Source organism: Globicephala melas, chromosome 15, assembly GCF_963455315.2.
Source record: "Globicephala melas chromosome 15, mGloMel1.2, whole genome shotgun sequence".
NCBI lineage: Eukaryota > Metazoa > Chordata > Mammalia > Artiodactyla > Delphinidae > Globicephala > Globicephala melas.
In genome coordinates, this window is record NC_083328.1 from 68,799,549 (window position 1) to 68,813,145 (window position 13,597).

The 13,597-nt window shown below is 52.4% G+C and overlaps 1 protein-coding gene across 16 annotated transcripts in view; it reads right to left on the reverse strand.

The window, feature by feature from the left end:
• The window catches only part of PTPRT (protein tyrosine phosphatase receptor type T), a 1,174,296-nt gene that overhangs the window by 29,819 nt on the left and 1,130,880 nt on the right, over positions 1 to 13,597 (reverse strand). For all 16 annotated transcript variants that reach the window (XM_060285697.1, XM_060285704.1, XM_060285700.1 and 13 more), the window contains 5 exons: positions 12,679 to 12,833; positions 9,138 to 9,273; positions 6,867 to 7,016; positions 5,172 to 5,345; positions 1,625 to 1,756 (listed from right to left, as the gene is read on the reverse strand). In XM_060285697.1, coding sequence (XP_060141680.1) covers positions 1,625 to 1,756; positions 5,172 to 5,345; positions 6,867 to 7,016; positions 9,138 to 9,273; positions 12,679 to 12,833 — 747 coding nt within the window. The remainder of the gene's footprint in view (positions 1 to 1,624; positions 1,757 to 5,171; positions 5,346 to 6,866; positions 7,017 to 9,137; positions 9,274 to 12,678; positions 12,834 to 13,597) is intronic.

The window sequence follows — 13,597 nt, forward strand, 5'->3', positions numbered from 1 at the left end:
CCATCCGTGACTTCTCATTCACCTCCCACATCCAACTGCTCCCTAAACCTGCGGACCTCCACTCTCCCCTGTTTGCAGATTCTTCACCAGACCGTTTCCTATCAGGAGTTCTGACTCTGCCACACCGGCACTTCAGCTCCGCGGTGTCTCTCCTCCCTGCACAGCAAGGGCTTTCTACCTGCGCTCCTAGAACACCAGGGGTTCTGCCAAAGCGCCCAGAGCGGCTGACTCTCCCAGGAAGGGGCACCAGGAGGAGCCCAAAGACTAGCGTGGGTGGAGCTCCCGACCCCACCTCCTGCTTCACTGTTTCAAAGGCTGGGCTTGCACGAAAGCTTTCATTCCCAGAAAGGATTCTGTTGCTTCCAAGAGTAAAAGTCTGATATTTACCATACTGCGGACCAAGACCCAAACCCCTTAGCCCGGCACGGGCGGCCCTCTGCAAGCTGGCCCGGCTGTATCGTCCAGCATCATCACCCTCTTCTCCTCCTGACATCCCCCCAGCCCCACTGCCACCGAAGCTGTCCTGCAGATGAGCCGACACAGTGACCCCCGCAGGCCTTTGCCCCTGCTGTTCCCTCTGCCTGGAGAGACTTACCCAGCAACTTCATCCCCCAGACGCCAGATCTCTGCTGCCTTCTTCCGGGCCAAAGTCACCTTTCTGAAGGAGTAATTTCTCTGGGCAGGAGTAATTTCTGGGCAGGAGTAATTTCTCTCCGTTCCCGACCAACACAGCACTTCGCGGCTGACCTCTATTATAGTGCTGCCACACGAGGTGGGGACAATTTGCTCATCTGTCTCTGTAGCAGGAGTGTGAGCTCCTGGAGGGCTGAGGCTACAGCTCAGACCCATTTTTCTTCTTCCCACACAAGGCCTGCCCAAGGCCAGTGCTCACAAGGGAATCCTCTGAGTTACTCTGGGTTTCCTTCGAGACAGTGATGGGATGGCTTTCCAAAACCCTACAAGGCCATCATCACCGCCTCCACCCAGGAACAGCTGCCCTGCCACAGGGGTGTGAGCCCCAGAAGCTGCCCCATGACACGTGTCCTGTGGCCTGACCAATGTGCTGTAGGCACCTGATGCTTGGAAATGTCACAGGCAGAGGAGCTAAGGCATGGAATCCTCGGCGGGGTGATCAGTGGGCAAAGGGTCAGTGGTTCAAGCCCCAGGCTCTGTTAGTCTGGCTGCATCACGGAGCGGGGGGGGGGGGGGGTGGCTGAGCGTGGCCGGGTATCAGGCTGTGCTGCATGGCTGGAGATGCTCAGCGCTGGGGGAGGAGCCTTCCCTGTGAGCTCTGCATGATTAGGAGCGATACCCTAACCAGTGTCCGGGGGATGGAGCAGCAGACTCTGGTCCTGGGCAGTGAGGGGGCTGGATGAAGCTCATAGACAGGGGGAGTCATTGCTGGACCTGGGAGGGCCGGGGGTGGGGGGTGGCAGGGCCTGGCACGGGACTCCCTGGCCTCAGCTGGAAGCTGAATGGGCTTGGCTTGGTGCTCACTGGCAGACAGTGCCCACCAGACGGCAGCTGGGTTGGGCAGCGGCAGCAGAGGGCTGTCCCTCCAACTCTTGGGCACGGCTGCTCGAACACACCTGAGCACTTAGGCCTGAGCCAGGCCTCCTCCTACCTGGGCAGTGTCCAGCTCATTCAGCATCACCACAGAGGAGCAGTTATAATCGAACACCAGCCTCCAGAAGTCCGCCACGGTGTTGGGTAGAGGGTGTTGTGTGACCACGAACGCGGCAGGCTGCTTGTGGCTCTGACAAAAGAACGACACGGGCTTCATGAAGTATACACCCACCAGCGACGTTCTGATGATGAGGAGTTGGCTGCCAGAGGCCCCCTGGGTCTGCCAAATAGATTACACAAAGCAACTGCCCGTTCTCATCTCAGGGTGCCCTGGTGGCAAAGGGGACCTTCTCATAATGAACTCATTCTCCTCCAGACTAAGACATTTCATTAGCAAGGTGTCACTCAGATGGGGATTATCCAATAAATTATTTATGACTTGGAGCTCAGCAAACAGTCCTCATTACAATATGAAATGGAAGATCCTCGATGCAGATTTGCTACTCTGCCAGCCAAGGCACCTCTTGGGATAAAAGGGATATTTTGTGTCCCTGTGCCCACAGTGATGGAGGAGGGGTTGGCTCAGCCCGAGGCAGAGAGCCTCCTGGAGGGGCTCATAGTGCAAGAGGTTCACTCCTGCCCCAAGGCTGGAATGCGGGCCGAGCTGGTCTGGCAGAAGGTGGGCACTGTGTCCTGTGAGCCAATGGGGCAGTGAAGGTGCTCAGGTTTTAGAGTCAGGCAGACCTGGGTTCAAACCCAGCTTTGCCTGTTGTACGTTATAAGTCATTCATCCATCCATCCATCCATCTATCCCCCCAATCATTCATTCATTCATTCATTCATTCAAGCTCATTTATAGAGTGACTTTTTTAAAATCAGTGCTGAGCACTGGAAAGTTATTAGATCTCTCCAAATCTCAGGTTCTTCAACTGGAAGATGGGATTCATAACTCCAAAGGGATGGCTGTGGTACAGATTGAAAAGATATGCACGTGGAAATTGCAGCAGGCAAGAACCCAGCTGTAAGCCCGCTGGCAGGGCGGGACCATCCCTGACTCGGTTCTTCTTCCTTGGCACTAGCATCATGGCCGGCACACTAGACGCCCAGTACAGGTCCAGCAAACAACTGAATAAACTCAGTCCCACGTTACAGGTGGGGAGCTGAGGCCCAGAGCAAATGGCCTGTGTGAGTCTGGACCACATATGAAGCTTCAACTGGGTGCTACTTATTACAGTACCTGTGAGAAGGTATTTGGAAAGACTGGGGAGCATCTCCGCTTCATTAGTGGTTTGTAAAACCTGAGAAATGACTCATATTCTCAACAAGTTTTCTTGAGTGATTGTTCACGCCTGTTTCCGGTGGAGTCACAGGGCAGCAGAAGGATGGGGAGGGAAGAAGAGTTTGCCCATTCAAACCAGGAAAAGTCTCTGGCAAAAGACTCTGCCAAATAGAATACCTAAAGCACCTGCCATTGCTCTTATTTCTTGGTGTCCTGATGGCAAAGAAAATGCCTTGCAACCGTGGATGCCACAGATGCACCCCTTCGAAGGGTCTTCTCCTGCCAGTGGAATGGTCAGAGGAAGAATCTAGAACAGAATGTTGAGTTCCCCCAAAAGCCAGACTCTAGTGGCAGAAGCTGGTCTGCAGACATTTCCAGACATGGAAAAAAATCTAGGCTTTAAGAGTCAGAAGACTTGGGGTTCAGACCCTGGCTCCACCCTTTCTGAGAGCGTTGACCTGGAGACAGTCATGGAAATTCTCTGACCCTCAGTACCTCATCCAGAAAACGGGAATAATCATATCCAAATGCAGAATGAGATAGTCTATGTTCAGGATCTGACATACTGCCCAACACTCAGTGAATGTTAGTTTTCTTTCCATTTTCCCTGTCTCTGTGATAAATGCTCTATTAGGCCAGCATACCTGACAAAGCCTTATCTGAAAATATGTTCGAGATCTGTGCTCCTGCCGGGTTTCAGGGATCAGCTGGCAATCCATTTCATGGATAACATCATCCTTTACCAAGGGAAACATTAGAAATTAACCCAGAGGACTTCATATTTTTCTGCTAGCAGCAAAGCTGCCATGGTTACCAGATAATGCCCAAACCGAGCTGGAATACAGATAAGGACTTTTTTTAAAAAAAAAAAAATAAGAAAGGCAAAGACCCCAGTGATGGCTCACAGGAGAAATGCCCTGTGGACAAAGAGAATACAGTCAGCATCAGAGCTTGGCAGAAGGCATCTGACTCCAGGCAGCATCTAATATACTAAGCAGAGGCCAGGAGCGTGTTTGATCCTTGGATGAGGAAGGAAAGGAGGGGGAGTTGGGACAAGGGGGAGACAACGCTGGAAGGAACTTGGAAGTGTGGGTGCAACCCCAGGCCCCATCTCTCACCACACACGTGTGTGTGCAGGCACGCATGCACACATATACACACGCATGCATACGTGCACACACTGACGTTGGAAGACTCCAAGCTAAAGCCTGCAGTCTTCCCTCCACATCCAGCTATTTGATCTGACCAGGACAAGACTCCCTGCTTCTGGACCCAGAGCCAGGGTTTCCATGGAGGACTTGGGCACCCTGTGGGCAGAGGCCAGCGCAGGCGCCCACAAAGCTGAGATAGGCACTGACTTCCTGTCAGCACTGACTTCCTGTCACCCCTCTGCCTCTAACAAACACTTAGGATTAGTGGTCAGAGAGGTAGTTGGCCTTGACCCCAGCGGACAGTACCCCATGTTCCTTCTTGTTCCAGGTAAGATGGGAGGTTCATGTGGGCTGGATGGACTTGACCTTCAGGTATAGGTGGGGAGAGGGACCTGGAAGGGCTCTTCCCCAGTCAAGCAATGGTGTTCTTGGTCCCGAGTCTTGGGAGGAAAGATGTCTGCATCTTACTGAATCAAGTGAACTGAGGGGAGGCTCAAGGAATAAATTCTAGAGTAAGTCACTAGCTCTCGGGGTATCTCTGAGTGAGTCTCTTTCTCTGGCCTCAGTTTCCTTTGCTGGGAAGTGCATGGATGAGACTGGATGATGCACGGTTCCTTCCAGCTGCAAACATCTCACATCCTGGAAGTGGAGGGATGATACCTGGCAGTAGCTGGAGGACCCGGGGAAGAAGCATACAAGTCAGGAGCATGGACCCCCTGGGGTAGGAACATGACCCCCTAATCCCAAACCAGGTCAAGGGAGGTGTGCGCTTCTTGGACTTGATGCTGAGAAAGCAGGAGACGGTGCCCCTAAGAGAACAGTAGGAACGGGGCTGGCATGTAGAATGTTTTCTGAACTGAACTTAAGGCTGAGAGTCAGCTCTGTACATAGCAGGAAGGGGGACTGGTCAGGCCTGTAGCCTCACTGTGGTGTCAGGGGACCCACTTTAAGCTTTTGGTTTATTCTTTCAGACCTTTATGGGAGCAAAAGGGCTAAAAGCACAGCTTGTATATAGGTCTGGATCAGAGCCTTCAGGGGGAGAAAGGTCTTGTGGGCCAAAAAGATCAGAAGGAGAGGCTGGCTTGGGCAGGGGGATGTCAAGGCCCTGGGCCCCAGCCACCTCCCCCTTGGGAAGAAGCTTTTCCCTGGAATGCCAGCCAGGGGGCTCTGCTTACATCCATCAGTGCCGCATTGATGTAGTTGCTCGATTCTCCATCCACCGAGATGAGGAAGGGCAGGCAGCGGTCCAGAGGCAGGACATCCATGCTCCGATTCTTATCATGGTTCCGTGGCAGGAGACCGATGCTGCAGTCCTCAGGCCGGACGCGAGGAGTCACGATGTTGAGGGTCTATGGGGTCAAGGGCAGATAGGCAGGTACTGCTTAGATGGTTGCCCTGAACAGAGGAGGCAGCAATGTTCAAACTCCCTTCATCCTCCAAGCCTGTCCCTCCAGTCCTTTTCCCAGGACTGTTCTCTTCCGTGGTGACGTTCTATCATCTCCTGCTGGCTGCTCCAGGCCCTGGGGGCTGAGAGCCTCTGCCAGGGGCTGTGGGACACCACCACAGGGCCAAGGCTGCAGGGACGGCACACACTCATGCGGGCTTAGACACAGGCTCTGAACACCTGCCAATCATCTGAGCTGAGTTACTCCTCTCAGCCATCCTGCATGAAATGGTGGGCCAGCCAGGAGGTCATAAGGTGGGGAGTGGGGGCAGGGAATCCCTAATGACTTTTAAATATCATTTAAGTGCCACGGAATGAAAGAAATGATTTTACCAGCATGCCTCTCAGAGAGAAAGCTGTTTGAGAATGGAAGGAAGGATGCTTGGATGAGACGCCCAGGATGAGTGAGAGACCCCCAGAGAGCAAGCTCTAGTTTGTCTGAAAAATTCAGGGCTTGTGTTCTGCAGAGTAAGTCTTGCAAGTGTGGGGCTAGAGCTGAACTGCCCCAGCCAACAGACTAGATGCTACGTGCAACCACCAGGGGTCCGTGTCCTCCATCCTTCCCCCATTCAGCCCTTGGTCTCTACTCCGAATCAATAAAGTCTATTTGTTTGAAGGAGGACTAAGCCATTGACCTGGCTGGGGTATCTGCCCGTGGAACCATGGACCTGCACTGGCCCTTCTGGTCCTGAAACTTCTTTGCTTCCTCCTGCCTGTTCACAGCTCCTGTTGCCCAAAATAGGACCCTGGCACTGACCTCAGGACAGTGGGCTGGACTCTGGTTTTGCCTTACTCAGTGATTCAAGTCCAGGCCTCCAGACCAAAGCTGCCACCATTCCGGCTACATGGGCTCCAAGGGGGCAGATCTGTTCTGCCTGAGCTGTGCCCTCAGGTGATGCTTCTCGGAGTTTAATGTGCATTTAAATCACCCGGAGATACTGTTACATCACAGGCTCTCATTCAGCAGGTCCGGTGGGACCCAAGATTCTGCACATCTAACAAGCTCCCAGGTGAAGCCAACGCTGCTGGTCTCGAGACCCCACCTTGAATTGTGAGGATCTAGGACACACTCCAATTGTACAGAAATACTGAGAAGACCCGAGTCCCTGCAGGGATCGAGGCGCTTGAAATTCACACCTGTGTCTATAAACTTGTCTCCACATACAACCTGGACTAGAATTAAATAAGACCTCGGTTCCAAAACATATTCATAGTTAAAAAAAACAAGTGTCAGCAGTCACTGATTGGTGAGCAGTTGCTCGTGGTGTGCATTTTCTGTTCTGGAATTCCTTCTCAGCCGTCTGGAGCTGCAGACACTGGAAGGATATATACATAGCCATTCTTGCAAGGAAAGCCCCAGGGCTGTGCTCAGTGGCTCAGTGGCACTGAAGTTGGCTGGGTCATGAAGCCTGGGATGTGCTCGTACCTGAAATTCGTCTTTGATTTGGCTGGAGTTGGTCTGGGGGTCCAGCCTGCTGATATTGTAGTAGAGAGAGCGGAACTCGCATACCGGGATGGCCGTGTTGCCGCAGAGACACGCTTCCAGGATGGCGTCGTGCACAAACACATACTGCTCCTGCAGAGCCGAGGCGAGAGGGAACGGGGTGCTGGGTAAGAAGGGTGGCCGGGAGTTTCTTGTCCACATTTCAGCCTGTGGCTGTGAAGGATGGGCATGATTCATGTTGCAGAATCACTGCTTTCTATCCTATAACCCGAAGGGCCGAGTTGCCGTGTTTCTGGGTGACTGTCTGAGCTGTGCTGAGTTTTGCTCCCTATGTAAGACTGAACAGCAGAGTCACTGATAAAAATTAGAAACTCCTGGACATGTGGTAGCAGGTGCCCGTGGTGTCCTGCCCATGGCCCGTCAGCTTTCGCCTTTCACTGCTGAAGGCTGCTTACTGCAAATCCCTGAGATTCAGGCTGAGGGCCTTCATCCCCAGCAGGGCCAAAGAGTTAATGCCGTGGGAAGGAGGCCTCAAGCAATGCCAGATGGAGACCTGGGGATAAATGCCTACGTTCCCTCTCTCGGGTGGGAAATCTGGAAGACACTCCACACCATCTCAGAGCTCCCCCGGCAGGACTGGGCTCCAGCCGTCCACTGTGTCAAACAGCCTGTAAAATACTTTCACAGTGTCGACAGGCTTGATTTCCTTCCGTCCCCTCTCTCATTTCCCCACTTGCCAACCAGTGTGTCTTGGGACACAGCCATTTGTTCCAACCAAGGAAACCACTTGCCCTCGACTCCTTGTCTCAGGCTCCGCTCCTGAAGCGTGCATCACCCCCTCCGCCATCCCAGCTCTTTGCCGCTCTCGTCCTGGACACCATCCCCCACTTCTCTACGCCTTCAATGTCTCATTCCCTTGGGAGAGTCTTCTCCAAATCCACCAGGCAGGAGTTGTTGCTGTTCCAGTCACTCATTAACAAACGTCTGTTGAGCGACTATTCTCCTGCAGAACTTGGCCCATCTCTTTATATAAAATGTTTATCTAGAGGCATTGTGGTGATCTATTTGAACGCCTATCTCCCCCACCAGAGAGCAAGGACCACGATGTGCGTAACGCCAGGCAGTGAGCCTGCCTTCCACATGCATGAGCCCAGGAACAGACAAGGCAGCCTCTCAGCTGTAGCAGCCTCACCAAGAAGCCTGCAGACCGGCCTGTGGGAGTTGGCTTGGAGCCTGGAGCAGGGTCCCAGGTGTGTGAGCCTGTAAGTGAGGGAACTGCCTGCAGAGCCCGCAGTGACTGGCCAGGCCCAAAGCCTTGGGTGGTATCTCTTTGCAGGGCTGATGATGGATACAGCTCTTTATCTGCCCCAGCTCCGCTGCCCGGGCACCTACAGCCTCACTAGAACCAGAAGATGGGCTCGTTATAGGAGTAGCAAACCATGGCTTCCAGGCGTAGGAGAGGCAGAAAAGGCTTCCTTGTGAGACAGTGTGGTTCAGGGGAAAGCACGTGGGACGTGGGGTCACATGGGCCCAAGTTCTACCACTGTCTGGCTATATGAGGCTTTGGGGACACCATTTCTCAGTTTCCTCACCTATAAAATGGGGGCACTAGCAGGAGCTCCCCCATAGGGTTGTTGTAAGGAGTAGAAACAATACCCTGAATACAAAAGACCTGGAGTGACGCCTGGCACATAGTAGGAACTCAAGAATAAAGATGAACCCCTCCCATGTCCCTCGGATCTTGGGCTCTCCAACTGGACAGAGCAGTGCCTGGAGGTCTGCTTCTCACTTGAGGCCAGGAGTGATGAGTTATCTCTCTTGGAATCCCCTGCGCCTAGCTCAGGAACTCAGTAACTTCACTGAGTAAGCCATTCCTGCAGTGCCTGAAGCGATGCTTGGCACACAGCAGGCATTCAATCAATGCCAATCCTTCCCTATCTCTCTCTTCTCCTTCACCCAAGGCAAGGACACCATTCAAAGAATACCTGAAAGTTGCCATTCAGTTGCTGCTTAGATGCCCTCAGAGATGGGGCACACAGCACCACGCTCCTCCCTGGTAGGAGGCCTTGCACTGGGGGACCTCTGGGTTGGCAGGGGCATCCTAGCTTCTCCGATGATCTCACCATAGCAAGCCATGTATCCATTCCCTCCCATTTCTCCCACGCCCAGGCCTCTTTCTGTAGGAGGCCTCCACCCGTGGGCCTTTCTGTCCCACCATGCTCCTCCTTGGCCAACTGACACCCCAGGACTCACCTCCGTCTGCACCAGGTTGACCCTCTGGGCCCGGAGCTCACGCACGCAGTTGAAGATGTCCACCACCCCTTCATTCTCGGCCATGTCAAGCATGGTGTCGATGGCGATGAAGCAGCCAGTCCTCCCGGCACCAGCACTGGAAGAGAGGACGGTGGTCCATGTTGGGGACCTTGGGGTGGGAGCAGCCCTGGGGAGGCCCCTCCCATTCAGCCCTGTCCCTGAGGACCCTGCAGAGAGGCAGTACACTGCAGAGGTCTGAACCCCAGTCCTGCCAGGAGATCCTAAGCTAGTGACTAAACTTAGAACCTCAGTCTTCTCTTTTGTAAAATGGGAGAGTAATGCTTGCCTTTGGGGGCTATTTTATCAGGACTGGCTTATTTTTGTTGTACTCATTTAACAAACACTTATTTAGCTGTGACAACGTTCCAGACATTGTTCTAACTGCTTCTGCAGTGTTACCTGTTCATTCTCTTATGAGGTTATTAGGAAGTTTCTCACCCTATTACACAGTGAGAAAACGGAGGCACAGAGTGCTGACCTTGCCCAAGGTCACACAGCTGGCAAGTGGTGGAGCTGGGACTTTCCCCCAGGAAGTCTGGCTCCAGAGCTTGTGCTCCTACACCTCCTCTCTTAATAAGATAATGTACGCTTAGACAACACGGATGCATGCAGTTTGCTCATCTGATGGGTAAAGAGAATCCACCTACATATGCCGGGCACCCTGGAAATGCCTAGAAACGTGTCTTCCCCACCCCACTTCCCTCCCTCCATCTCTCCCTTCCTTCTGTCTTCTTCAGTGAATGGGTTGATGGATGGAAGCAAGGAGGGAGAGACAAGAGAGATCAGAGGAGGTAACTGAGACGGCAGAAACCAGGTCCTCTGAGCTGTCCCAACGGACTCACAGAGAGTGAGTCCTGAGCACCATGTCCAAAGCCTTGGGTTTGTCTCCACGTGCACCTGCTTTTCCAGGGTCATGAGGCAGCAGCATCAGTAAACCAGAGCAGCCGACGGTCCTGAGACCCGGCTCCAGAATCAAGGCCCCTGATACATACTCGACTCTGACCGCTGGTGGCTTCCTTTCAGAAAATCTCAGGCCAAGTACAAAAGAGCAAAAGAACTCAATGAGACCCCATGGGCCATGGCCAGACCTTCCCAGATCAGTGGGTTCCAAAATCATAGCACCGAACGAGAGACAAACAGGGCATTTGCTTTAAATGCATATAGTTTCGGAAGTGAAGGCCAGACTGCCAGGAGGCCCATCTCCACTGCGTTTTCATTTCCCTCACGGAAACAAGTGTCTTTGCTTGACAATGCGAAAATAAAAGGAAACGAAAAGAGGAAGGGCGATGGACCAGGAAAGAAAGCAATGTTGAATGACCATAAATCCAAGGAGGACAGGCGGTGGACCAACCGACACCCACAATGGTCTGGAGAGTAAACCCTTGGAAATCCATCCTCCATCATCTGGCAAGTCTTTGATCTTGGTAAAATTTCATGGTTTGAATTGAGTAAAATCTGCCTTGTACTTGCCCCAGAATGCCTCCCCCCAAATCAAAACCCCCAGAAGGGACCCCCAATCAGGCTGGGCCTCAGGGTCTAGGAGGGAACCCAAAGAGCCACTCGTCCACGTCTTCTCCCAAGTCTCATCCTCGACCTGTTTTAGGAGAAAGCAGCAGCCCGACTTGATTTTGAATCTTGGATCCACCACTAGTGGACAAGCTGCCTGGCGTCTGTGAGCCTCAGTTTTCTCACACATGACACTCTTCCCTACAGGGTTCTTGGGAGGATTGATCCGTTTATTTCAGCCTCACAGAGCAATTAAGCACACGCCATTTGGGGTCAGACCCCTGGGATCAAACCCTGGCTCGACCACTGACTAGCTGTGTGACCTTGGGTGAATGACTCAATCTCTCTGGGTTTCAATACCCTCTTCCATAAAATGAGGCTGATGATAATAGCATTAATAGCACAGTACACGTGAATTGCATGAAATTATGCTGAAAAAGCACAATGCGCATCAATTGCTTAGCCCTGTGCCTGGTTACGTGGCCATCTATTATAAATGTTTGCTACCTGTAGTCACCAGATGTTTATTGAGCACTAGATGCTGGGCTCGGGAGTGGGGATGTGAAGATAAGTCAGACATGGTTCCTGTCCTGAAGGATTAACAGTCTGGGGAGGGGGACAGCATCGAGAGGCAGAGAACAGTATATGATATTTTTAAGTGCTTACTATATGTCTGGAATTCTCTTAGGTACCTAGTATATGTTGGCCAACCCACTTAATCTTCAGGACAGCCTCAGGAGGGGGCACCACTCTGCTCAGGTGTGTCAGGGTGACTTGGTATGGAGACACAGACACAGGGGCGTCATGCTAGGAGGGCCTGATAAATGCTTGCCATTATCTCCCTTTCTTCCTTACCCCTGCTCTGGCTGCTCTCTGGGATATGGGACTTGGGGTGAACATTTTATTGTCCTCGAATTGTCATGAGATGTAAAGCAGAGACTATATGCGGAATGCTTAGAGAGCCCACGGGGCGATCCGTATGGCCCCCTAATCTTCAATGGACTCATCCGTGAAATGGGCTTTCTAGTTCACACCTCGCTGTTGTGGCGAAGGTAGATGGGTGCTGTGTGAGAAAGGGGTGGCTCTGAGACACCTACAGCTTATGGTGTCTCTCCTTGACTTGGCTCAAGACCTTGCCTGACGTGGACACTGCCAGGGCAGAGATAACCTGCAGTTAAGAGCATGCGGGGTCTGAAAAGATGGACCAGGCCCAAGGTCACACTGGAAAAGAGAGGCGCTGGCAGGGGAGGAAGCGAGCATGCTAGTTGGCCTTCAGATCTGGACATCCACCCTCCTCCAATTCCTAATGCCCTTGACATGATACTTCATCTCCGTTTAGGAGGATTCCAGGATGTGCTCATCACTCCCAATGTGACTTTCTGGGTCAGAGCTGAAAATATCCCTTCTCCATAAAAAGCTAAAACCCGACACTGTCCATTTACTCTCTACAAAGGACCCCGCAGGCCAGCAATTGATTTTTAAAATAAGAGAAATGAAGAGAAGCACACTTCCGCGGGGGCACCCTGCCGCCACGCCAAGGGCGAGCGTCTGGAGAAAATCATGTTAAATATCCTGGCTCTGCCATTTCACACCTGTGTGACCCGAGCACAGTATCTACCTTCTTAGCGCCTCGGTTTTCTCATCTGTAAAATGGGAATGACAATAATGGCCACCTCTCAAGGTTGGGTGAGAAGTAAATGAAGTAATGCAGGTGAAGTGCACGTGTAGCAGACGCTGTCAGTGCCAAGCCCACGTCCTCAGGGTCTTTACTGTTTCAGGGCAACAGCAATAATAACAACTGCTACTGCTACTATTAGTATTATTGTTGTTAGACTTAGGACCCTGGTCTCATCAGAAAGGGCTGGGAAGAGGGGACACAGGCAAAGAATAAAGGCCACTGGACAAGAGAGTACCCCCTCACCAAGAGTGCAGAGCTGCAAAGGCCTCCTTGTTTAGGGCGGAGCCTTTCACTTACCTGCAGTGGACCACTATGGGCCCAGCTTCTGGGGGATTGAGGAACTTGACCTGGCGGACAAAGCCGAGGAGGCCGGTGGCATAGCAGGGGACGCCGTGGTCGGGCCAGCTGGTGAAGTGGAAGAGGCGGAGCTCCCGGATCTCATGGTAGCCTTTCTGAGGAGAGAACGGCCCTCTGTTCCTCCAGCTGCTGCCCCCAGCCACCCTGCCCAGCACCCATGGGGAGCCACGAGGCCATGAGCACTTAGGGTCCAGCTTCCCTGCTGTCAGGGAGGGCAAGGCCCTCAAAGGGTTAATAGGTGTTGCTGCGCAGAGTGATTCTGCATCTCTTACATCTGGGAACTTCGGAAGTAAATAAAGTGAAACTGATGGTTCTACTGCAGGACTTCTCAGAGCCTTTACTGTGCTAACATACACGCTGAATTCCCAAGGGGGCTTATAACATTCACACTGTTTGCCCAGGGGACCCTCTTTTGATAAGTGTTTTTCAGCAGAACAGATTCAGAAAAATGTTAGACTTCAACTCCAAGTTCGAGTTGTTTCCAGGGGAATACAAGGCCTTTCACTGATTGAGGACTGGTGTCCTTCAGTTCTCCAGTCTGGTCTATGATACTCTCCAGGACTTTCAAAATTAAAAAGGCAGACTTCTTTATTAATTAGATTCTCATTTAGAATGATAAAATATGAAACAAACAAAAGCAGAGCTTCTCTGACTGACGGGGGTGGTGGGGCCTGGAGCTCCCATCGTTCCCCTTCCCCTCCCCGCACCCTCCACATAGACATGCTCCAGGCCAAATGGCAGTTCTTGACTAGTCTATGGTCAGGTTATGCCTCTGAGCCTTTGCTTATGCACTGCCCCTACCTACCTTTCTCTACCTAGCAATCTCCTGCAGATACTAGAGGCGCTGAATAGGAAGAGT